At 39.2% G+C, this 25,645-nt stretch overlaps 1 protein-coding gene across 1 annotated transcript in view; it reads left to right on the top strand.

The window, feature by feature from the left end:
• Positions 1 to 5,523: 5,523 nt before the first annotated feature.
• The window catches only part of GABRA4 (gamma-aminobutyric acid type A receptor subunit alpha4), a 76,181-nt gene continuing 56,059 nt past the window's right edge, over positions 5,524 to 25,645 (top strand). The window contains exons 1-6 of the mRNA XM_052641946.1: positions 5,524 to 5,609; positions 5,996 to 6,114; positions 20,608 to 20,675; positions 21,594 to 21,814; positions 21,974 to 22,056; positions 24,392 to 24,535. Coding sequence (XP_052497906.1) covers positions 5,524 to 5,609; positions 5,996 to 6,114; positions 20,608 to 20,675; positions 21,594 to 21,814; positions 21,974 to 22,056; positions 24,392 to 24,535 — 721 coding nt within the window. The remainder of the gene's footprint in view (positions 5,610 to 5,995; positions 6,115 to 20,607; positions 20,676 to 21,593; positions 21,815 to 21,973; positions 22,057 to 24,391; positions 24,536 to 25,645) is intronic.

Here is a 25,645-nt window from a genome sequence, read left to right as displayed (position 1 = left end):
TGATCGCTGAGGAAGGCTTTCTTATCTCTCCCTGCTATTCTTTGGAACTCTGCATTCAGATGCTTATATCTTTCCTTTTCTCCTTTGCTTTTCACTTTTCTCCTTTTCACAGCTATTTGTAAGGCCTCCTCAGACAGCATTTTGCTTTTTTGCATTTCTTTACCATGGGGATGGTCTTGATCCCCGTCTCCTGTACAATGTCACAAACCTCCGTCCACAGTTCATCAGGCACTCTGTCTATCAGATCTAGTTCCTTAAATCTATTTCTCACTTCCACTGTATAGTCATAAGGGATTTGATTTAGGTCATACCTGAATGGTCTAGTGGTTTTCCCCACTTTCTTCAATTTAAGTCTGAATTTGGTAATAAGAACTTCATGATCTGAGCCACAATCAGCTCCTGGTCTTGTTTTTGCTGACTGTATACAGCTTCTCCATCTTTGGCTGCAAAGAATATAATCAATCTGATTTCTGTATTGACCATCTGGTGATGTCCATGTGTAGAGTCTTCTCTTGTGTTGTTGGAAGAGGGTGTTTGCTATGACCAGTGCATTCTCTTGGCAGATCTCTATTAGCCTTTGCCCTGCTTCATTGTGTTCTCCAAGGCCAAATTTACCTGTTACTCCAGGTGTTTCTTGACTTCCTGGTTTTGCATTCCACTCCCCAATAGTGAAAAGGACATCTTTTGGGAGTGTTCGTTCTAGAAGCTCTTGTAGGTCTTCATAGAACTGTTCAACTTCAGCTTCTTCAGCATTACTGGTTGGGGCATAGACTTGGATCACTGTGATACTGAATGGTTTGCCTTGGAAATGAACAGAGATCATTCTGTCATTTTTGAGATTTCATCCAAGTACTGCGTTTTGGATTCTTTTGTTGACCATGGTGGCTACTCCATTTCTTCTAAGGGATTCCTGCCTGCAGTAGTAGATATAATGGTCATCTGAGTTAAATTCACCCATTCCAGTCCATTTTAGTTTACTGATTCCTAGAATGTTGACGTTCAGTCTTGCCATCTCCTGTTTGACCACTTCCAGTTTGCCTTGATTCACGGACCTGACATTCCAGGTTCCTATGCAATATTGCTCTTTACAGCATCACACCTTGCTTTTATCACCAGTCACGTCAGGGCGGTGGCCAAGAGGAGCAACCCCAAGTCTAAGGAGCGGTGGCTGCATAAGCTTAGGAGGGCTGAGAGGATCTACTCTACATTCAAGGTCAGAAGGGGTGGCCATGAGGAGATACCTCTCATCCAAGGTAAGGAGCAGTGGCTGCGCTTTGCTGGAGCAGGCTTGAAGAGATACCCCACGTCCAAGGTAAGAGAAACCCAAGTAAGATGGTAGGTGTTGCGAGAGGGCATCAGAGGGCAGACACACTGAAACCATAATCACAGAAAACTAGCCAATCTGATCACACGGACCACAGCCTTGTTTAACTCAATGAAACTAAGCCATGCCGTGTGAGGCCACCCAGGACAGGTGGGTCATGGGGGAGAGGTCTGACAGAATGTGGTCCACTGGAGAAGTGAATGGAAAACCACTTCAGTATTCTTGCCTTGAGAACCCCATGAACAGTATGAAAAGGCAAAATGGTAGGATACTGAAAGGGGAACTCCCCAGGTCGGTAGGTGCCCAATATGCTACTGGAGATCAGTGGAGAAATAACTCCAGAAAGAATGAAGGGATGAAGCCAAAGCAAAAACAATACCCAGTTATGGGAAGCCCTTAGATAGCATAAATAAAAGTCTGTGATGTAAAAAAAAAGAAATATAAATGTCTCTATTATTATCTTCAGTTGATTTTAAGTACTAGACGTCAGTTAGCAAAAATAAAATTGGAAATATCTATATGAAGGGAGAAATCTTCTTTTTATTCTTTGTGAGGTTTTAGTTTTACATACTTAATATTTTAAAGATAATTTGTTTTAACAATATGGAACTTCTTTTCCCCAAGGTCATAGTTTTCTATTCTTTATTTTATATATGAATAAGTAAGTGTTAGTCACTCAGTCATGCCCGACTCTTTGCGACCCCATGGACTGCAGCCCACCAGGCTCCTCTGTCCATGAGATTTTGCAGGCAAGGATACTGGAGTGGGTTGCCATTTCCTTCTCCAGGGGATCTTCCCAACCCAGGGATTGGACCCTGGTCTCCTGCACTGCAGGCAGATTCTTTCCCAAGTGAGCTACATGGCAAGGCCTGTAGTTTTGTATATGCATGCATCTGCTGCTGCTGCTAAGTCACTTCAGTCATGTCCGACTCTGTGCGACCCCATAGATGGCAGCCCACTAGGCTCCTCTGTCCCTGGGATTCTCCAGGGAGAATCCCTGCATATTTAATGGCAATTGTAAAGAAAAATAGAGAATTTTGACTTAGATTTTAGAAAGTGTAGGAAAGCACTAAGATTGGAGAAATAATATAGTTTGATATAATACTAATATAATGTATTAGCATCTTTTATGTAGATAATCTGAGGAGACAAATGTTTTCATGGCTTATTTGGGAAATACACTAGTATTTCCATTTTTTTTCCCCCAAGAGCTTGTTTGAACTTGATTTCATTCAAGTTAATTAAGATGGACTTGGAAACAAGCTATTCATTAATTTAATTGTTCATTCAATAAATATTTCTTGTCCTTGTATTAGGTGTCTTGCACTGTAATTAAAAAAAGAAGTAAACTCAGATAGGAAAAGTTAACCAGCTCAGGACCTCCAGGAGATTACAATCTTTAAGAGAAAGATAAAGACCGAATTAGAATAAGATATAATAAAAGCCAGTTAGGAAGTAGTACAGAATGTAGTGAGAGTGCATACCTCTGGCTCTTAGGCATTTTTGGCAATCAGGAAAGTCTTCCTCTTTGCAAGAAAAAATTGAACTAAGAGGCTGAAACAAACAAGTGTGGACTCAAAAATATAAACACAACCTGAAACTAGAGTTATTTTATTTGGTGGGAATGTTTAGGACTCTGAGCCCAGGAGACAGCATCTCAGTAGCCCTGAGAAAACTACTCCAAGGGGGCAGAGGGGAAGTCAGTCTACACACTAGTTTGTAACAAAAGGAGCAGGCAGTCTGAACATCAAAGACCACGTATTAAGGAATTTAGCATTCTACATATAGGAAGATGCAACCCTCTAGGCTCCCTGAATTCATTCCTTTCATATGCATCTCAACTATCTGGAGCCAATCCTGTTTTCTTAGGTCACCTTGCTTCTAGCATTCCCCCAGCTCCTCAGCAATCACCCTGGGGGTGGCAGCATCCAAAGGCTTGAAGCTAGGGAAGCTTGCATTCACATTTGGAGGCCAGAAGTCGCTGATGGCTGTGACATTTCTTGTTGATTAATATGGCAGGAGAAATTTGCATTTTACACACACACACAAAAACCCCAAACTCCCTTGCTTTGATCGTTTCCATATCAAATAAGTCTACCAGTCCTCAAATTTTGAACAAATCATCAAAGTTCTAAACAGGACATAATTATTGGTGGTTCTAGGGACCTATACATAAACTTACTTAGGTCATTGATTCAACATATAAGTATTTCCACAGGAATCACTATTAAGGTGAAAGACACCTTTCCTTCTTGGAATCAATAACTAAAGTTTTTAAAAGTTCTACTGAAAGTGTTTATCTCTGTTCAGTTCAGTTCAGTTGCTCAGTCGTGTCCAACTCTTTGCGACCCCATGAATCGCAGCACACCAGGCCTCCCTGTCCATCACCATCTCCCAGAGTTCACTCAGACTCACCTCCATCGAGCCCGTGATGCCATCCAGCCATCTCATCCTGAGTCGTCCCCTTCTCCTCCTGCCCCCAATCCCTCCCAGCATCAGAGTCTTTTCCAATGAGTCAACTCTTTACATGAGATGGCCAAAGTACTGGAGTTTCAGCTATAGCATCATTCCTTCCAAAGAAATCCCAGGGCTGATCTCCTTTAGAATGGGCTGGTTGGATCTCCTTGCAGTCCAAAGGACTCTCAGGAGTCTTCTCCAACGCCACAGTTCAAAAGCATCAATTCTTCGGCGCTCAGCTTTCTTCATAGTCCAACTCTCACATCCATACATGACCACTGGAAAAACCATAGCCTTGACTAGACGGACCTTTGTTGGCAAAGTAATGTCTCTGTTTCTCAATATGCTATCTAGGTTGGTCATAACTTTTCTTCTAAGGAGTAAGCGTCTTTTAATTTCATGGCTGCAGTCACCATCTGCAGTGATTTTGGAGCCCTCAAAAATAAAGTCTGACACTGTTTCCACTGTTTCCCCATCTATTTCCCATGAAGTGATGGGACCGGATGCCATGATCTTCGTTTTCTGAATGTTGAGCTTTAAGCCAACTTTTTCACTCTCCTCTTCACTTTCCTCAAGGATCTCTGTTCAATACAACACTAACGTTATACTGCTTAGTGTTTCCTTTCAAGTCATTAGTGAACGCTCAGGCGTCCCTTTCATTTTCGGCTCTCTCTCTCAGACACACATATACGTACACACACACACACACACACTCACACTCTTTTCCTGCTTTCTCCTCTCCCTTTCCCCAGACATTCTTTCCCTGCTCCCTGATGCCTTCTGGATGTGAAGTCAGCTCTGCTGTGAAAGAAAAAGTGTCAAGTGTCTCAAAAAGTGAAAGTGATTTTGACCTGCTGTCCCTTGTTTCCACTTCTCTTCCCTCCGGAGAAAGGATGGAGCAGCAAAGCAGGGGGCATGCGCGTGCCAGGCGGCGGCGGGTAGCATAAAGGAATTTGTTATCTTTGTAGCAACAGCTTGGCAAAGGAGTTGACAACACAATGAGGCTCAAGTCCACCTTCTAACAGTTTGGCGACAGAGCACCAGTGAGTTGCAATCCCTTTTACTAGGAAGATTTTTCTTTCCTCCGCCGCCCCACAACACCTGAAGGGGAGAGTCCCAGAGGTGGTTTCTGTCCAGACTTGGTTTCCTCCCCCTCATCAAGATCTCCCACCCCTTCGCCCAGAAAGCCCATCCATCTCGCCCTTTCTCCATCTCCAACCTTGAAAATGGGTACAGACAGGTCCTCGACAACCTAAAGAGACAAGAGCTTCAGGGGTTAAATCCAAATGCCACCGGAGGGAGAAGCGGAGGCTAAGCTTAGCCGTGGGCGGGGACACACTTGGCGCCGGGGCTCCAGAGCTCGAGAAGAGGCTGCAGCCCCTGTCTCAAGCCCAGGAGTTAAACGTCGGAAAGAACTCGGTTCAGCCTTTCGGTATCAGTGCTGCAGGTGTTAACTCTGGCCGCTTCGGGGTGCGGGCAAGAAAGAGTGTGAGCGGTATACACAGCTCTCCATACACTGGAGAGCTCGGCGAGAAAAGGAGGGGGCGAGGAAAGGCAGGATCCGCCTCCCCGGCCCGCGTGCACACACGCGCCCACCGCGGCTGGGGCTGGCTGAGCGCGGGCGAGTGTGAGCGCGAGTGTGCGCACGCCGCGGAGAGCCTCTGCCCTCGCCTCGCACCCTGCTCAGGGCATCTGGAGAGCCTGGAAACCTGAACAGGCTTAAAGTATGGCATGTTGCAAAGATGGTTTCTGCCAAGAAGGTACCCGCGATCGCGATGTCCTTCGGGGTCAGTTTCGCCCTCCTGCACTTCCTGTGCCTGGCGGCTTGGTGAGTTCCCCGAGGTGCTGCGGGTTAGGGGAAGATGAAGAAGGGGCCAGTTCTGCGTCTCCTCTGCCCCTCCCAAGGCGAACCAGACCCTCCGGTCTCCGCTGTAACGTCAGGGGCGCGAAGCCCGGCTTTGCTCTGACCGCGTAAACGCCAAGAGCAGCAGGGGCGCGGGGTCCGAGAAGAGTGTGGATACTGGCTGGGGTCCGTGTGCGCGGGCTGCGCCTCCCCGGGCCATTTCTCTCTCCCTCATCCCTCAGCCCTGACTCCTTTAGTTTGGAGCGAGAGACTTCCTAGAACATAAACCTGTTTCCACCTGTTCGTTGATCAATTCTTAAAATAACCCCTCCGCCTGTTTTTATTTTTTGTTTGTGTGTGTGCGTTTGCAGTTTAAACGAACCCCCAGGACAGAACCAAAAGGAGGAGAAATTATGCCCAGAAAATTTTACCCGCATCCTGGACAGTTTACTCGATGGTTATGACAACAGGCTGCGTCCTGGATTTGGGGGTATGAACGATTTCAAACGCGCAAGTGTGTCCTGTGTATGTCTCTGCGTCTGCCTGTCTGTCTGTGGGAATATCATTAGGTATGCCTGGAATGCAAAAATGAAAAATCTGTCTCTCTCTTTCTCCCCCTCCGCCCCCCCAGCCGCCTTTCCCTCTCCGTCTCCCTTCTCTCTCTCTCCCCTCGTTTGACAAGACCTCTGACAAGAAGACCGCCCCCACCGGTACTTTCCCATCTCCCTGCCCCCTCAGCAGCTTTGCGTCTCCCCCACACTAATTACCTCCTGGGACCTGACTGCTGGGCGGGGGAGGGTGAAGGGAAAGAGTCAAAAATGGGAACCTGGGGCTCAACTGGCCCGCTGCTCTGCGCCCTGAGAATGGACTTCTCCCAACTTGGCCACTTTGCTCAGAGCAGGTTGCACTTGGACAGCTGATTCTAAGTCCCCTGTCCTCCCACGTGGTGTTAGTTCCTCAGCCAAAACCTCGACCCTGTTCTACCTAGGACATGAATCTAGGGCACAAAGCTGTCTGCTCTCCTAGAGAACCCAGTCCTTGCCTATTGTTTTCTACCCTGGGATCAAATTTTACTTTATTTGGAGAGGGGGCTGTTTACGTCCCTCCTAAGACTTTGAAGTCAGGGATGTTTCTGCTTTATTTCTTCCTTAAGTAAATATGTATAAAGGGTCTGATAGAGGCACATCCATTCACAGCATCGTTGCTCTTTTTTTCGTATTCATAGTCCCTTTGCTTATGTAATGAGAATCTCAAGCATCGTGCTAGGCACCAGGTTCACAGAAATCTCAAGGTACTATTCTTAACCTCAAATACCCTCTCAGTCCAGTTCAGTGAGAACAGTCTTCACCTAAAGCCTCAGCCCATGTCTCCTGACCACCAAGTTCCTGTTCTTTCCACTACTCTGATCTAGTTACTTCTTGGGAAATGAGTCGAATAAGACTTAGGCTCTACCCTAAAGGATAAGGAACCTTACTGTTTAACCTTACAACAACCCCGAGAGAAAGGTATTACTATCTCTGTTTTACAGATGCAGAATTTGAGGCTTGGGAAGATAACCAACTGGTCCAACTTCACAGTTAATAAATGGCATGGGCAATATTGGAACCCAGATCAAGTTGTGTACTTAAAAGACAAACCCACAAAGATTGGGATGCTATCAGATACTCTGTGATGAATATCATAGTATTAGAAGCTCTGAGGCATTTGTGCTTCCTTTTGAGGGTTTTAGGAGATAAGAATGGGGAGTGTAGAAGGTAAATGGGAGCAGGATGTTCCTGGGAAAAAGAACAGAATTAGATATTATTCCAGAGGTGTTTGGTCCCAGCTTACAAAGAATTGTTGAAAATAAAAGAGAATTGTATGGGTTTTAGGAGTCTAACCAGTCTTGTTCTTCTCTTATAACAAAGGAGAATGTTTGAAAGAGAAAGTGATTTATACTGAGAAACAGAGCATATTAGGCTTCTCTGGTGGCTCAGGTGGTGAAGAATCTGCCTGAATACAAAGGGCACAGGAGACTCAGATTCGATCCCTGGGTTGGGAAGATCCTCTGGAGAAAGGGAATGGCAACCCACTGCAGAATTCTTGCCTGGAGAATTCCATAGACAGAGGAGCCTGGCAGGCTATAGTCCTTGGGTTCCTTAAGAGTCGAACACGACTGAATGACTAACATAGCATGTTAATGATAGACTGGAATCCAGTCTTCTGGAACAAGGAGCCCACTTTATTCCTTATTGCTGGATTTTGTTGAGAAGGTTACTGGTAGCCATTGAGGGACTTATTTTTTTTTTTTCATTTTGACAGTGATAAAGATGGGTGAGAGGATGAAAGATTCTCCCAGTTCTTCTCATGTTGCTTCTCTAGGGGTAGGATGCTTAGCCCTGCATTTGCCTTCATGGAAATCTGAAAAAAGGCTTTCTTACAGAAGTGAATCATTTGTCAATGCACGATCTTTCATAAGTGACTGGGAAATTATCACTTTAGATCAAAAATAACTGTGTGGAGAAGGTTTCAGATGATGTGATGCCATTTAAGGCTATATTATATCAATAAAAGAGGATTTATCTGCCCATAAAGTTTTTAAACTTGACATTTTAAGTAAAGGAAAAAAATAATAGAAGTATCAAATCACATGTAGTTTAAATATTCATTAGTGAATTGATGTCCCTGAACATAAATTAAAGCAAAAAATTATTGAAACTGTATGATTTTATTATTAAATGTGGAAAATTAAAACCACGTCTGCCCAGTTGGTTGTAATGCAAGTTGTAGTTCAAAAGGAAGAAGGGATCCATTGTAGATGCATCATTTTTTTTTACCAACTACCTTCTCCCATGATAGTATATAGACAATAAAATAAATGAAATCCACCTATAGAAACCTTTGCTGGAGTTTGGTTAGCTGCAGGGTTGCTAAAATGTTTCAGGGGCGTTAGTCATCTTGTTTGTCTCTGCCAAGTTATATTCATGGAGGTTATATCCACTTGGAGGTTCTCTTATAGCTTTATGGGAAGGGGTTGAATTCACATTATTTTAAGTGTTAGTAGTTGATTCATTATTAATAATTTACCATGTAGCACAATTTCGTGGGTTGTTGCTCATAAATATTTGTGGCAAATGTGATTCATTATTTAGAATGGGTCATTCTCTGTAAATATGTAGTATTCCAGATGTAACAGAGGAACAGTAATTCTCACCTGCAGAAAAATGTGTAATCTGTTTACGGGATGTTATAAATGAACATCACAGAAAATAATAAGAAAATTCATTGTTAGCAGAAACTCTTAAATGCCACAGGTTTGATGCCTTCCTTGACATTTTATATCTTGTGGAAAATTTGGCATTTTTGAAATGAAATGAAAATAATTCAGATTGTGACCATTGTGCTATAAATACAGATTTACTTCCTGGTTCCCTTAATCCTGCTTCTGCTCTTTGTAGATCGTTTACTTTATATCTGTTTATACAACTTAGCAGTGTTCCCTTTAAAATAAAGCTAAAAGCAAAGATCTGAATTGAAATGGGAGGGTTTGCGATTGCTCAGTAGGCCAGGCAAGGGTTGAAATAGACTTGGAAATGAAATTACATATTTTTAACTCAGCAGCACAGCTTGCAATGGGGAAGTAAAAGGGACTGAAATGGTTCTTTCTTTTCATCCCTTCAGGATTCCCTCTCCCCGTCTCTGTTGGAAGAGGAAAGGGGAAAGGTGAGAAGGGAAGGATGGAGGCAAAGTGAGGGCAACTAGATTGGGACATCTGAAAAGGCAGAGTTCTTCCAGCCTGCTACCATCTGGAAGGAGCCTGCACCAGCCTAGAAGTAACACACAGTAAACCATTCCACAAAGGAGCTAGAGAGCCATCCCCTGGGCTTCTAGCCACTTCACCACTGTTATACGCCTTCTTAAAAATGCGTAGCTAAGGTTCTAACCACCTGGAGATAGCCTAGGAAGCCAGCCCTTATCCACTTCCATTGATCAAAGGATTACACAATCTTTTTGTGCATCTCTACACAAAATCTGGAATAACTGAGGCACATGATCTGGAATCATCCAGAGACGTATAGATAGAGATAATTGCCTCGGCTCATCTTCCACAATCTCTCTGAAATGGCACTGGAGCACTAGGGTTTTGCAAGGTTGTTCACCAACACTGTAGGACTTCATGTAAGTAGGGTTTTCTGCAGTTTTGAAAACATTTTCACATACGATTTCTAATAAGATGATCAAAACAATGCAAAAAGATAAGCAGGGCATGCTTCTTTCTTCTCTTAGAGAGGAGGCTGGGAAAATTGCAATGAATTAGCCAAGAATCCTGCATCTTCTAATTGACAAGACAAGATCAGAACTCACACTTGACTCTTTAAAACCTTAGTCAGGCAGCTTGTCTTTTGCTTCAACCACTTCTAAGACATTTATTGCATCCTTCTGTTGACCAAGAGTCAAATTTTCATGAACGTACCTTCTTGTTACTAAGTAGGTCATTAGAGTAAGCAAAATGCCATTTCCCCCAGAGGAGTAAAATGAGAACTTTTATTTTAAAGACTTAATAACATTTTTAAATGGAAAAGCAAACATTGGGGGAATATATTGTTGTTCAGTCACTCAGTCATGTCCAACTCTTTGTGACCCCATGGACTGAAGCACTCCAGGGTTCCCTGTCCTTCACCATCTCCTGGAGCTTGCTCAAAGTCATGTCTATTGGTGATGCCATCCAACCATCTTGTCCTTTGTTTTCCCCTTCTCCTACCTTCAATCTTTCCCAGCATCAAGATCTTTTCTAATGAGTCGGCTCTTTGCTTCAGGTGGCCAAAGTATTGGAGCTTCAGCTTCAGCATCAGTCCTTCCAATCAATATTCAGGATTGATATCCTTTAGCATTGATATATACTAGGTAAATTTGGAATAATTTTCCCATAGAAATGCAATATCCTTAAAATGTTTTAAAGTGATCTATTGTTGGTCAGTCTCTAAGTCATGTCTGACTATTTGCAACCCCATATCTCAAGCTAAAAATTAAATTGATATATCATGGCAGCTTTATTGGAGAAGGCAATGGCAACCCACTCCAGTACTCTTGCCTGGAAAATCCCATGGATGGAGGAGCCTGGTAGGTTGCAGTCCATGGGGTCGCTCAGAGTCGGACACAACTGAGTGACTTCACTTTCACTTTTCCCTTTCATGCATTGGAGAAAGAAATGGCAACCCACTCCAGTGTTCTTGCCTGGAGAATCCCAGGGACGGGGGAGCCTGGTGGGCTGCCATCTCTGGGGTTGCACAGAGTCGGACACGACTGAAGAGACTTAGCAGCAGCAGCAGCAGCAGCAGCCAGCTTTATTAATTGAATGTTGACAGAGAATATATATTTTAAAATATATAAATGAACATTTGAAGTCCACAGGGCAACAGAAATATAAAGCTTCATTCTCTTCAAACTTGTCACTTTCATTCATTGGTTAAATCAATAGATAGTGAGAAATTGTTACATGGTAAGAACGATGTAAAGATGTAAAGATATAATTCTGAATCAGACACAGGCTAAGCAGTGTAGAGAGATAAAAATAACAGGGAAACAAATAATTAAAGATAGTGCTATGGAACAATCCAAATGCTAAGATAAAGAATAAATTGGGTGAGAAATCTATTTCAGATATGGTGGATAAGGTAGATGTTTAAGCTGAGAACTTAAAGGTGACAGACATGGGAAGAGTAAGTAAAACTTGTCTCAGGCAGAAAAAAAAAGAACCCAAAAAACAAATGCAAAGCTTCTAAGTTAGATAATAAATTAATGAGATTCCGACAGTGAAGGGTGTCCAGTGTGCCTGGAGTCAGAAAGCAAGAGGAAGAATCTCAGAGGCCTAGCTTAGTGTTGTTAAAGGAGGTTAGATTATGCAAAGTCTTTCATAAAGGAATTTTCTTTTATGAACCTGGATGCTATTGGAGTTTTTTAGGTAGAGGGAGTGACATGGTATGACTTAGATTGTAATATGATATCTCTGGCTGCTGCATAATAACGAAGTTGGGACAATATTAGAAGCAAGGAGACCAATGTGGGGGAAAAAAAAAACAACCTTTTATTCCCTGGTTGTCTCCTTTTAGTTAATGATGGCTTGGAATAAGATGGTGGATGCAAAAAAGATGAATATAAATAGATAAAGGTGAGATATATTTTGGAGGTATAATTCAACAAAAAATTGGTGATGGATTCCTATATTGGTGGTAAAGGAGAGGGAGAAATAAGAAATGAGTCCTGGATTTTTTATTTTGAGAAAATGGACAGGGAATAGTGTTATTTAAATTGGAGAGGATTGGAGGAGGAACAGTAAGGGGAGAAGAGTGAAATTTAGAGATCATGTGTGGATATTTGAACTATGCTCCTAAGGAGAAAAGAGCCTAAGTTGTCTTTAGATCAGTCTTCTGGTGAGAAGGAACTACGGATGCAGACTTGCTGAGAATGGAAATGTCACTGCATGAAGACAACATGGCTGAGAAGTAAGAAGGGGTCAGTGTGATACAAGAATGAGGTTTATAAAGCTTCACAGACTGGTGAGAGCTTTGCTTTTACTCTGAATCATATCAGAAGTAATTGGAAGGATTCCACTAGGGGTGAGACCTGAACTGGCTAATTTTCAAATTCTCACCTTGGTTGCTGGATTGAGAAGAGTAAGTCAGGGTCAAGGGCAGAAATGTTTTTATGACCAAGCAGGCAAAAACTGATGGCCATTTTGACCAAGTTGGTGGCAGAGAAGCCTGTAAAATTGTAAGAAATGGTTGGCTTTTGGCTATTTTTCAAAGTTCTAGTCTACTGGTGACACCTAGACTATGAGATGTGAAAAAAAAAGGGAGACATCAGATCTGACTCAACAGATCTTAGACTTGAACAGCTAGAAAAATGGAGCTGCCAAAACTGGCTGAAGCAGCTTGGGGATGTAGTTGAACAATTTGCATGTGGATATGTTACATTTGAGCTGCTTACTGGATGCAAAATGAAGATGGTCTTGGAATGCAGGGATACCAAGGAATTAATGACGATAGAGAAGAAGTACAAATATTGAGCTCCAAAAATCCCCAGTGTTAAGAGGTAGGGGAAGAGGAGGAAGAATTTCTGTTTCAGGAAGACTGAAAAAGAATGGCCTTTGAGGTTGAAAGAAAATATCCAAGAGAGTGTTTAGATAGGATGTACAGGGAAAAAAAGATTGATTAATTATGTCTAATGCTTCTGACAGATAAAGAAATATAGGAACATCAAGTGGACTGCTAGATTTAGCAGTATCTACATCTCCAGTGATTTTGACAAAGGCAGCTTCAGTGAAGTGATGAAGGTGAAGGTCTGAATGCGTGTGTTCTGGAAAGAATGAGAGGAGTTTCTTTCTGGGCATCTGTGCAGGGGAGCAGAGAAATGAGCTGGTAAACAGGAGAAGTAGCATCAACAGATCTTTTTTTAAAAATGAGAGAAATAAGATTATTTTAAAACTTTGAGGGAACGATGCTGTAGATAGGGAAAAAAAAAAAAAAAACTGACGATACTGACAAAAAGAATTTTAGTGGATCCTAAACATGAAAACTAGATTGTAATAGATGATGGAGTGAATAAAAAGAAAATTCCAGGCAGTCAGCATAGCCTTCTTTTCCCCTCAAAGTTTGCATATGAAAGAGAAGAGGAAGAGGGAAGGTTATCTTTTCCAGAGAATTAGAAATACCATAAGCTGTTTGTGTACCACTGGAAACAGACAAGGAGAGAATAATTTATTATTAGAGTGGAAGGAAGGGATAACTGAAAGAAAGATGCCCTTGAGACAGCAAGAGACTGTAGAATCCAAATCACAAACTTACTTTCTTATGCTTTTGATTTAACAAAAAAGATGTACTGGTGCTAATATATGCATAGGTTCCTTAGGACAAGAATATGCAAAATGTATTTTTTTGTTTCCTAAGATAGGCACTAAAAATCTGGTTATTAATAACTTGGTGGACATTTAGATGATATTTCACTGAGATGTTCGTTTTCTCTTAGATGAAAAATTGCATCAACTTGCATTTTGTATATCATTAAGCAAATAGCTGCTTTATTGTCTGGGCCTTTTTATGTATTTCTTATAAAAAGCTTCTGCTACACATAATTAGATTCTGGATTAATAATCCTTGGTTCATGACACATTTCCATTATGGGACCACAGATAGCCTTCTTTATATCTATCCATCTATTCATTCATTTGCTCTAATAAAGTAAACACCCACTTAAACAATTAAACAGCACAGCCTTGATAACTTACTCTGCTATATGGTCTCCCTCATCCTATTTGCCTGATTTACCCACCCAAAATAACCATGATTCCGAGGCCTTTTTAAGTTATTGCATAGCTTTATTTGAATATTGTTTTAGCTCAAATTTACTCTTTTAATAAAGACATTGAAATTTAAATTTTTTCATTTGTTTTGAACATGCTATTATCTTTTGATGCTTTTTCACTTGTGTATTTCTACAATCTATTCTTACTATCGTGTCTTGCTATAGATCATTCATTTTAACTGCTGTGTGATATTCCCATTGCTTAGGAACTAGCTGATTCATCTGCTGCTCTGTTGGCAGTAGGCATTTTGCTTGTTTCCAAGATTGTGTTTCTGTGAATATTCTGGCCCAAATTCCCTGCTGTAAATGTGCAAGAGTTGCTTTTGCATATATATCCAAGAGTGGATTTTTCTGGATCTTAGTGTAAGTGGGAGTTCAATTTGATGAGATAATGCCAAACTGTTTTCTGTGGTGGTTTTACAAATTCAAACCCATTTACAGTGAATATGAGATTCAGGATCCACAAACCTTTCAACACTTTAGAAAAGAAATGGTATTTTAATGTGAAATGACTTGTATTTTTCTGATTTCTACTCTGATTGAACATCTTTTCAAAATTTTATTGCTCACAAGAATTTTCCTTCTATGAATAGCATTTTCATCTTTTGCTCATATTTTTTGTTGTTTAGGTACTGTTCTTATTTGTTTATTTGATGGCTTTAATATTTAAAAGGTAGAGCTGGATTCATAGAAGGATCACAGCATAAATGAGGCACTAATCTTTAATGTCATCTAAGTAAAGCTCTATACTTGTTTGCTTTCTCAACAGTATCAAGAGACATCTGTTCCTTCTTTAATATGCAGGAAAGCTAGTTTTTCTATATTTTGTAGGTGACAGAGAGAATGAGATTTCTTTACATATTACACCAAGATTCATTGTTGTTATCATACATCTTAAATATTTTAAGTCTCTTGTTTTGGGGAGACATTAATAGTGTTTTATGAGATGTAGCTGGGTGCACGGATTTAGGTGACTGAAAACCCAGAAAACTTTCAAGTGCATAGCTCAGAAGGCAATTTGGAAAACAGGAGTTGACTCTTTACAGTATCTACAAAACAGCTTAAGTGTTTTTTCCTGGGTGTGACAGCAAGTTGGACACTTTTACTAAGGAAAAAATTAAAAAGTGATATTTTTGTCCAGGTCTCTAAAGCTATAATAAAGAGTGGGAAATTGTCTAAGACCTTGTTAATTGCTTTCTCACTTTCCAAGCAAGTTAGATTCATTAGTAAGATGGGAGTATTCCTATGAATTTGATCCTGGTGGTCTTGGTTCCTTTCAAAACTGTTGAAGATCCCTTTGTCCTAGGAATTGTCCACTATGTTGGGGGAATTAAAAACTATTTCCTTATTATCAAGGAAGCAAGATTTTAAAATAAAAGATTCCTTTATGTTACACAAATGCATATAAAATTATGAGAAGTCCTTCCAAGATCAAAATTATCTGGTTTCTATGTAATTATACTCTTAGGAAAGTTGATTTGAACATCCTAAACTGCAGTGTTAGAGGAAGCGTCTCTAAGAATTACTTTTAATTGCATAGCGACCGTTGTTCATTGAGAACTGATTTATTGAAAATCTGTTACTTTTAAGGCCTAAAATTTGTTCAGGAAGAGGATACAAATATAAATAAAACATGAATTCTACTTTAATCAGGAAATATTTTTAGCTTAGCTAATGTAACAAATGAATCCCAGAATTGTTTTCCTTTGGGGAGATTTTAAAGCCACTACTAGGGTGATAACTGGGAACACAATGAAACACAGTTATTCACCACCTAGTATGTGAAAAACACTGTGCTTGTTTGGGATTTCCAAGAGAAGTAAGATTCACCTTTGCTGTTAAGGAGAGAAAAGACTCAAGCAGGCTGTAATAAGAGCAAATGCATACAAAGAGCTGCAGGAATATAGTTTAGAAACTACTCATGAAACAAAACAAGAAGGATAGGCATGTTATGTACTAGATAGAAAATTGTATGTATGTTATTAACGGTGGATTTGCTATTTAATGACATTATTAACATAGTAAATCTAGAATACATCTTGTAGATCAACACAGGGAGGTTATAATTCTGGCTCTGGAATATAACATTTAACCTCTGTGAGCTCAGTTTCCATATCCATAAAATTCTCTTAAAATATCATTCCTGGAGAATATTATGAAGATTGAATGAAAGAGCATATGGGAAGAATTTAGTACCCTGCTTGGCACATGCAGGCATACCTGCTTAGTCGCTCATTTGTGTCCGACTCTTTGTGACCCCATGAACTATAGCCCATTAGGCTCCTCTGTCCATGGGATTCTCCAGGTAACAAATCTGGAGTGGGTTGCCATGCCTTCTTCCAGGGGTTTTCCCGACCTGGGGATCAAACCTGTATCTCTTGCATCTCTTGCATTGCAGGTGGATTCTTTACCATTGAGCCACCAGGGTAGCCCACTGGCACATAGTAGGCCTTAAATAAATACTAGTATGTTTGCTTATTGTTCTTTGGGAACAGCCCCATTGCTTGGGAGCCGTTCCACACATACATGCCCCTTGATTCATCCACTCTCCATCCCCACTGCCACTCTCCATCCCTACTGCCACATCCCTTGTCCAGGACACTGTCATCTGTCACCTGACTTAGTACAGCAGCCTCTTAGAAGAGATTTCTTCAGCTGGTTGTGTGTGTGTATGTTAGTCGCTCAGGTATGTCCAACTCTTTGTTATCCCATGGACTGTAGCCCTCCAGGCTCCTTTATCCATGAATTTCCCCAACAAGGTTACTAGAGTGGGTTGCCATTCCCTTCTCTAGGGGGATCTTCCCAACCCCAGGATTGAACATGGGTCTCCTGCACTGAAGGTAGATTCCTTACTGCCTGAGCCACCAGGGAAACCTTCTACTCTTGCTTCCCTATAATTCAGTGTCCATACAAATGCCAGAGTGATTCAGAGCATATATTTTCCTTACATCAAACTTTTCAATGGTCTCTCAGTGATTAAGGAATACAAATCAAACTTCTTACTATAGCCTATAAACAGAGGCAGAACTGGACTGCCTATCAGAGGGAGAAATCTTGGGGGAAAAAAACAGGACAAATGATTAACCTCTGTATTCATTTGCTCCGGCTGCCATAACAGAGTGCCACGGACAGAGTGGCTTCAATAACAGCAAATTCATTTTTTTCACAATTCCAGAAGCTAGAAACCCAAGATCAATGTGTCAGCAGGTTGATTCCTTCTAAGCTCTTTCCCCTTGGCTTGTACATGGCTGTCTTCTCTTTGTATCTTCACATAGTTTTTCTTCTGTGTGTTTCTGTGTTCTACTTCCTCTTCTTACAAGGACACCAGTCATATTAAATTCAGGCCCAGCCTAATGACCTCATTTTAAGTTTATTCCCCTTGTAAAGACCCTATCTCAAAATATAATCACATTCTGAAGTTCTAGATGCTCAACATATGATTTTAGGAGAATATACTTCAGCTCATAACAATCTCTTTCCCTGGGATTTCTACAAGTTTAAGACAGTGAACTTAACATATAAATAAGTTGCTTAAAAGATAACCACTTTCAGAATATGGATAGCGAAGGAGGTGTTCTGTCCGAGTTTTTCCCCTTGAAGTTCTCTTACCTGAAATGCATTTTCTCAGTTTTTCCAGTGTCTTGGGGTCATTCTTCAGCTCTGTTTGAAAGTCACTGCTTTGGAGATTGGGACGACATTGTAAATCAGCTATGTGCTGTGTGCTTAGTCGCTCAGTCATGTCTGACTCTTTGCGACTCCTCTGTCCGTGGGGATTCTCGAGGGAAGAATACTGGAGTGGGTTGCCATGTCCTCCTCCAGGGGATCCTCCCAACATGGATCGAACTCAGGTCTCCTGCACTGCAGGTGGATTCTTTACCATCTGAGCCCCCAGGCAAGCCCACTATACAGGAGATCAACTATACCTTAATAGAAAAATAGAATTTAGAAATTAAAAATAAGTCACTGCATTGAAAAGTGGCTAAAAAATCTACAGTGGCTTTCCCAGACTATTACCAGCCTGTTTTGTTGCTCTTATGAATGATAGCATTCTTTCATTTCATTCATTTCCTTATTATGTATTCTTTGACTCCCCCAATAGCATGTTAAGTACCCGAGGCAGGAAACTTCTGATTTACCACTGTAACACCAGAGCCTAGCATGGAATGGGGGTACATCAGGTGGTCACTCAATAAATGTTGAATGAATGGGTGTCCAAATGCAAATTTTTTACCAATTATATATTTTTAGGCTCTCATTCAATCTCAAAGACCTTTTCTATCGTGTAAAGCAAATACTCAATAATGTCAAATAATCAAGGTTGTAATTCTGAACATAAAGCATTTTTCAAGAATCACTGAAAAAGTAACAATGTTATGTCAGAATTTGAAAAGATTCGTTATCATGGACTCATTATAACTTGAAGAATTAGCATAAACCCACGCACCTTAAAATAAATGTATAAGGAAAAATATGATTGGCTTAATCCCTCCCTTTCCTACCTTTCCTGCATGTCAATAGAACACCTATAGTATTAATGTTTTACAGGACATAGTTAGCTAAATAAATACTGTTCTAGGAAACAGATAAACATTTTCTGCGAACTAAAGTGAATAGCGTCACCTAGGAACTTGTTAGAAATGTAAATTTTCAAGCCCTATTTTAGACCTACTTTACAGCAAGTCTGAGGTAGGCTCCAGCCATGTGTGCTTTAATAAACCTTCTGGGTGGTTCTGATCCAGTTCAAGTTTGAGAACCAGTTTCCTAAATTGATCTTCAAAGTAACTGAATTTCTCAAGATTCTCATCAAACAGTCTCATTGTCAAGATCTACTCAGCCTTAATTGTTCTGGGTAACTTACTCTTTGTCCTGACTTGCACTGAAGTAATGTTTTTAACACTTTAGCAATTGTCCTTAAGAAACTAGCGGAGTGATTTCTCTCACTTTTGAATTTTTTTGAATGAAATCTCCATCTACTAGGGTTTGACACACATTCTTTGCTTCCTGGATTACCTGTCTATTCCTGAAGCACTTTGGCTTTCATAAGCTTATTACTATCATATTTTTGTTGTTGCTGTTTTCAATTTCTCACACTTATTCTGTTTTTTTTTGTTACTTTTTAAAAAATGAAAAAAATTTTAAACATTTTAGAAAATGCTATTTTTACAAAATGAAAACTCGTGGCAGATCAGCGTGATTTATACTTTTTCTCTCACTGTACTTCCAAAAGATATATTTTTCTTAGGATACTTATTCAAGAAAGAATTTTCTTTCTCCTTCAGACTACTTTTCTTTCTGTGGTTCAGTTTTCACCATGTAGAGGGAGAAATGCTCTCACTTGTTTCATGAAGATAACTTTAGACCTAGAACATAAAGCTTTTCCAATTGCTCTGTGTCCTTTTTGGCATAAATCCACTTGCCTACCCAGTATTCAAGAGAAACAGTCCATCTTGATAACAGATGTTGTTCTTTCCAGTATGGAATAGGTAGCCCCTGGCCATCCAGTGTTATAAACTATCATATAAGAAATGATGTTCAAGAGTGCAGCAATTTAAAATTTTTATTAGTAATTAAAATTGCTACTATGTACAATAATAATTACTATCATTATTGAGCATGTTATGTTCTGGAGACTGGAACAAGTGATTTACATGTATTATTTCAGCTAATACCCATTAAAACCCCCTCTGTATCTGATGATATATGACTTGACCAAGATCATGCAATTAGAAACTATTAGAGCCGAATCTGAACTCCAGAATTTCTCATTTTAAGCAACATGCTAAACCTGGATTGCAGCAGTTTCCTCTGTCTATAATCTGTGTCAACCCTATTGTCATGATGCTCCCATATTTTGCTTCTGCCAAACACACCCATACACTTGTTCCTGAAACAGTCTTATTTAGATGTAGGAAAGAATCTCAGTAGCAAAGAAAAGCTAATACTTGATAAATACTTTCATGAAAGTGTAACTGTGTTCAGGGTCTCATAGGAGAAATTTCATCTGATCCCCATCAATAGTCTTGTCTGATAGGTAAGGTTGCTGTCATTGAGGAGTTAAGTAACATGCCCAATATCACAGAACAAGTAGATGGCAGAACATACATGGGTTTGACTTTTAGGAGAGCTTGTTTTTGATCCTAATTACGAGTGGATGATCTTCCTATTGTTAAAAGTCACCTCAATCATTTTTGTGTTTATTTACCAATATCCTCAACTCACTGAAAATGTGTTCCTTACAGCCATTATGGTTTTTCTCTACCTCACTCTTGTGGTTAAGTTCCCTCTTTTTAACAGCTCACTTCTTTACTAAAAGCCAATCAGATGATGGGCTATAAAAAAAATCACAAAGGCTAAAAGCTTTTGTTCCCTGCACTGCCTGTTGTAACAGTGCCCAGGGGTGATGTATCTTTGAAGAACGAAGAATCGCAGTAAGTAATTGGGGTTTCTTTTTGCCTGTAAGTAAATATTGCTTTCTGGTTTTGTTGTTCGTCTACATTTTTTTGGAGAGATACATAATCTTACTGAAAACATAAGATGCTTGTAAAAACATGATTTATCTGTCTTTACTTTTTAATAATCAAATCCTCCTTGCCTGTAGGATTGGTAATTATCCTTTCACACTTGTTTAATTCATGCCTACTAGGTCCTGTTACAGAAGTGAAAACTGACATATATGTCACTAGCTTTGGACCTGTTTCTGATGTTGAAATGGTAGGTATTTGGAAAATTAAATGTACTTTTTGAGGTTTGGAGAAAATATGCAGAAAAGAGGGCAATTAACATTTATCTTATAATAGATTACAGAGCTAAAGAACAGCCTAAAAAGTTTTAAAAAGTGAGACATTTAATTTGCATTTCAGCTGTAATATTTGAGGTTTTTTTCTGGTTTGGAGTCATTCTCAACAAAGAAAAGAACGTTCTGTCCCCACAATACAATGTTGTATGTAATATTTTTTCCCTTAGAAAATTATTGCGAAGGAGAAAATTAGAGAGTGTAATTAGTTTTGGTATGAAACTATATTGTAGTCCTAATTGCATTTAGAATTCCTTGTTGGCCCGCTTGCTCACCACCCCTCCTCCCACTGCCATAGAACATCAAGCCCTGGTCAGGATAAATTCAGTTTTGCTTTCTAATATTAAATATTTTCAGTTTTCAGGTCAAAGAAATGACCCTAGGTGAACGTTAATAAATTCTGTGGATATAAGATTTCTCTTTTACATACTTTACATACTTTACTTTGTCTTAAAGTGATGCCTACACTTTTATGATTAATTATGCAATGTTATTTGTTACATGTTAACTAATTTTGCCACTTGATTTAAAACAAAGTACAACTGTAATTACTGGTGGCTGGCAGTTTTACTAAATTAGAGTAATTATTCTTAAATCATTAATATGTATGATAATTTATTTATCTAACAAATGTAGAAGATTAACATATCAGATGGACATAACATGTTTTAACTGCTGACATTCCTTTTGCTCCATTGATTAAAAAAAAAATTTGCTTCTATTTGTTTTTATCTGGGGTAGTCTTTTCTGAGGGCCAATCTAGAATTTAATGCATTTTTCTGCATATTTATGTGTAATCATCTGTGATTGAATATGTCACAAACTAACTTCCCTAGGAATACACAATGGATGTGTTCTTCAGACAGACATGGATTGACAAAAGACTAAAATATGATGGCCCGATTGAAATTTTGAGATTGAACAATATGATGGTAACAAAAGTATGGACTCCTGATACTTTCTTCAGGAATGGAAAGAAATCTGTCTCACATAATATGACAGCTCCAAATAAACTTTTTAGAATTATGAGAAATGGCACAATTTTATACACAATGAGGTAGTCATTTTTTAAATTTTTTAAACTGTTTTTTCTTTCTTCCCTTCCTTCCTTCCTGTCTTTCTTTTTTCCTTCCTTTCTTCCTTCTTCCTCACTGAGGAATCTATAAAATTTTTTTTTAAGTTTTGATTTTATTTAATTGCCTTTTTTTGATCATAGACTCACCATAAGTGCAGAATGTCCCATGAGATTGGTGGACTTCCCCATGGATGGCCATGCCTGCCCTTTGAAATTTGGGAGTTGTAAGTTACAATCAGATTGTGGTTAGGATTTATGGTTACCTTATGCAAGCTGATGTTTTTGTATGTTCATGATTTTCCATAGTCTAACATTTAAATCATTGTCCATGACAATGATTTGTCCAAGGTTTGACTTTTAAGAGACAGTTTATTACCTAATACATTTAAATTAAGAGGTAAAAATAACCCCTTTTCCCTCACCAGAAGCAAAAATTATTTCTATTTGCTACCTAGATAGCCTTGGTAGATTGAGTCATAGTTACTAGGTTGGTGATCAGTGGTGAAATTTAGGGACCACTGAACTCCTTGTGTCGATAGTGTATCAGAGAAAGAGTAAATGATTTTTTTCATTTTTAAAATTGAACAGCTTCTGTTACAAGCAGAAACCTTAATGGCAGACTTGATAAAAGAAAAAGAAGGTTCAGGGCTTCCTGACATGACATGAGTTAGAATAACATAAGCAGCACTATTAGTATAAAAATGGCTGAAGCATGACCGACACAGATTAGGAGGGATGGTCTATATGTAGGCAGAACAAGAGAGTATAGTACCTTATGGACTACACTAATTAGTTTGGATATTGTTCTAAGTGCTATTGGATGCCTTTGGAAGGTTTTACTAAGGGTGGTTGAGAAAGGACTTTACCTAGATTAGAGCTATCTTGAGTGAAATTTAAATTATTATAGTACAAATAGTTTTCAGTTCTGGCCCCAGTAAGATCACGCTTTCTGTTCATTCTAGGGAGAATGGATTGTAGAAACACCGAAGAGCTGGAGGCTGTGTCTTAATAGATGGATGGTGGTGACATAGACTAGATTATAGTATCAGAGGAGGTGTAAGACACGTGGATTTGGGATATTTTGTGGTGGTGAAGGCAAAAGGATGAAACAAATGGGTAGGAACAGAATAAGGAATCTCTTACCCAAGCTACCCTCTCAGAGATGTCAGCAAAATGTGCTTGCCTCTTCTCACGTCTGCCTCAAATATTTGACTCAATCAGAATCTACCAAAAATAGATGCTGACTTTTACTATTGCTTCAGATTCTCAGTCACAATGATTGTGAAACTGTTGCCTGCTGTTATTATTGCTTATTGCTTAACTTAATGAGACTTGGCAGTCACCATTCTTTTTATAACCCTCAGTAATCACAATATTCAAGTCGGGTTAACTTGAAACTAGAGTGAGTCCTTTGCTCTCCAACCAGTGATTTGATGAGAAAAGATAAAAACAGAAAAATACACGGACAGAAAGGATACCTGACTTAAAATATCAGGGACAGGGTCTTAGCATTCTGAGGCTTTAAATGTATGATTTATTCATGAATATACTTCAGAAGATAAACCTTGAGACCTGATTGTACACTACTAAATGACAACACAAGCCTTATAGCTTGTTTTGCAAAGTCCTTTGTAGAGACAGTCTTGCTAGGTACTAACCCCTTTGCAGAATTAAACATTTTCACTGAGGGCCTACTGTGCTCTAGCCATTTTAGGAATCTTTGCAGAGGGCAGCACACAATTCATCTTGGTTCTTTTGAACTCATTTGTGTGTGAGCCAAGCTATCTGTTCTGGGTAGGCTGGTAAGCAAGCAGCTGGTCTCCATGTGCACTGAACACCAAATAATAGAAAATGGGCTTGAATTGCCGCTGGGAGGGATTTGCTGAAGATGGAAGGGAAAATGTTCTGATTGTGAGAGTTTAAAGGTAGAGGAGTTGGTTGTGTAAGTACGTTCCCTGGAGAGCTTTACAAACTGCATAGCCAGTTGTTACCCGCAGAATGGTTCCCGAACAGCATGGGTATTGCCCAGAGGCAGAGTCTGGAATAGGTGACCCATGGAGAGCACTTCCAAAGTAGGATTTGCTTTTTGTTTTTGTTGTTGTATTATTATAGGCAGCATCTGGTATGTTTCTAATTGAGAGAGCTGCATGAGGAAGGAAGATGTCAATATTGGTCAAGTATTAGAAGTGAGCTAGAAGGGAAAGGAATAGCAGTTGGACAGTACTTTGGGTAGGGGATATTCTGCTTTTCACCTGTTTATCCTATTAGTATGGAAACATATCCAAGGGCACTGATGCATAGATCTCATTTTAGTTGCCTTAGTTTTAGTCTCTTGTCCTGTAAACCTTTGGCATAAAAATGAGAAATATGCTCAGTTGCAAGACTGCTTATTTAATCTCTACAGTTTTCTCAATCTTAAACATGTTTGAAAAAATCATAATGATTCTTGTTTTCATTTATTCCATCTTTCTTGAACATGTGTAATATTCTTAATCACTGACTGTCAGTACAGATGGGAAAGGAGCCCTGACTCTAACCACCTTCTCTGCTGTCCTCCAGATGCCTATCCGAAGAGTGAGATGATTTATACCTGGACGAAAGGTCCTGAGAAATCAGTAGAAGTTCCAAAGGAGTCTTCCAGCTTAGTTCAGTATGACTTGATTGGGCAAACCGTATCAAGCGAAACTATCAAATCCATCACGGGTGAGACATTCAGTAATTTAAACCAATGTGCAACTTGGTACTAGTTTCTTCATTGAAATATCTTGTGTTTTCAGGGTCCAGCTAAAAGTTTCCAGAAATAGAGTTGATGCATAGCTCACAGTTGAGAATTCTCTTTCTTTATATTTAAATCTTGTTTTAGTTTAAAATAAATTCTGAGTTGGTGAGATGCAAGAAATGAGCTGGTTTTCTTTTTCAGAAAAAAAGTCAATGATCAAATATATCAAAACTATTTTCAACAGAATTCTCAGGTAGGAAATCTAATCATTGATTTTTTGAACACTGAATTTTCTGTTTTTTAGTACTTTCCCCAAATCTATTTTTTTCATCTAGAAAAAAAACAATTTTTGTGGTACTACTTACTCTATCCTTTTTTCAAAAGTAAAGGCAAAATATAAAATTTAATTATAAAATATTATAAGGGCTTATATTAAAGCTGTCATGTGAGTAGATGGATGATTATTATTGAGGATTCTTGGTCTATATTTGTTTTGGGGATGTGAATGGAAAGAATTATAGGACTTAGTTTTTGTCATATTCAGTGGGAGAAAAATAGCTGATTATTGCTTGTTCTTAAACTATTCCTTATGTATGTGTATCACCAGGAAAAATATTTTTTGAAAACATTTATTTTCCAGCCTGTAAGTGATATTAAAAACAAGTTTTGGGAAGATTTGAGTCTTCAGTCTGAGGATAAGGCTACTGCTTCCTGAGTTACTTTCTTAACATGTTACTTTCAGATGTAATATTAAAAATTTTATCAAGAGCTACAAGAAATCTTATATTTACTTGCTATCTTTTTTAGGTTTTTGTCTAAATGCTAATAAAACATACCTGAACTCAGGGATGTTATGGATGGGTCTATATTTTATTTATTTTCACATATATCACATTTAGAAAGAAAATTTTTTCCTGAAACTAAAACAGTAAGGAACCTTTCTCTAAGTGTATATGTATATACAATGTATAGCTGTGTATTACAATTCTTTCTAAAATGGGGCTTTATATTTTCATACAGGTGTGTGTATTTTCATGTTTTTTTTCTAGTGATTATCCATAAAATTAACTCTAAATTCTGCTCTTAAAAATGCT

The sequence above is a fragment of the Budorcas taxicolor genome, chromosome 6, assembly GCF_023091745.1.
Source record: "Budorcas taxicolor isolate Tak-1 chromosome 6, Takin1.1, whole genome shotgun sequence".
Classification (NCBI taxonomy): domain Eukaryota; kingdom Metazoa; phylum Chordata; class Mammalia; order Artiodactyla; family Bovidae; genus Budorcas; species Budorcas taxicolor.
The sequence above is the reverse complement of the archived record's forward strand: the minus strand, read 5'-3'. Positions and strand labels throughout refer to the sequence as shown.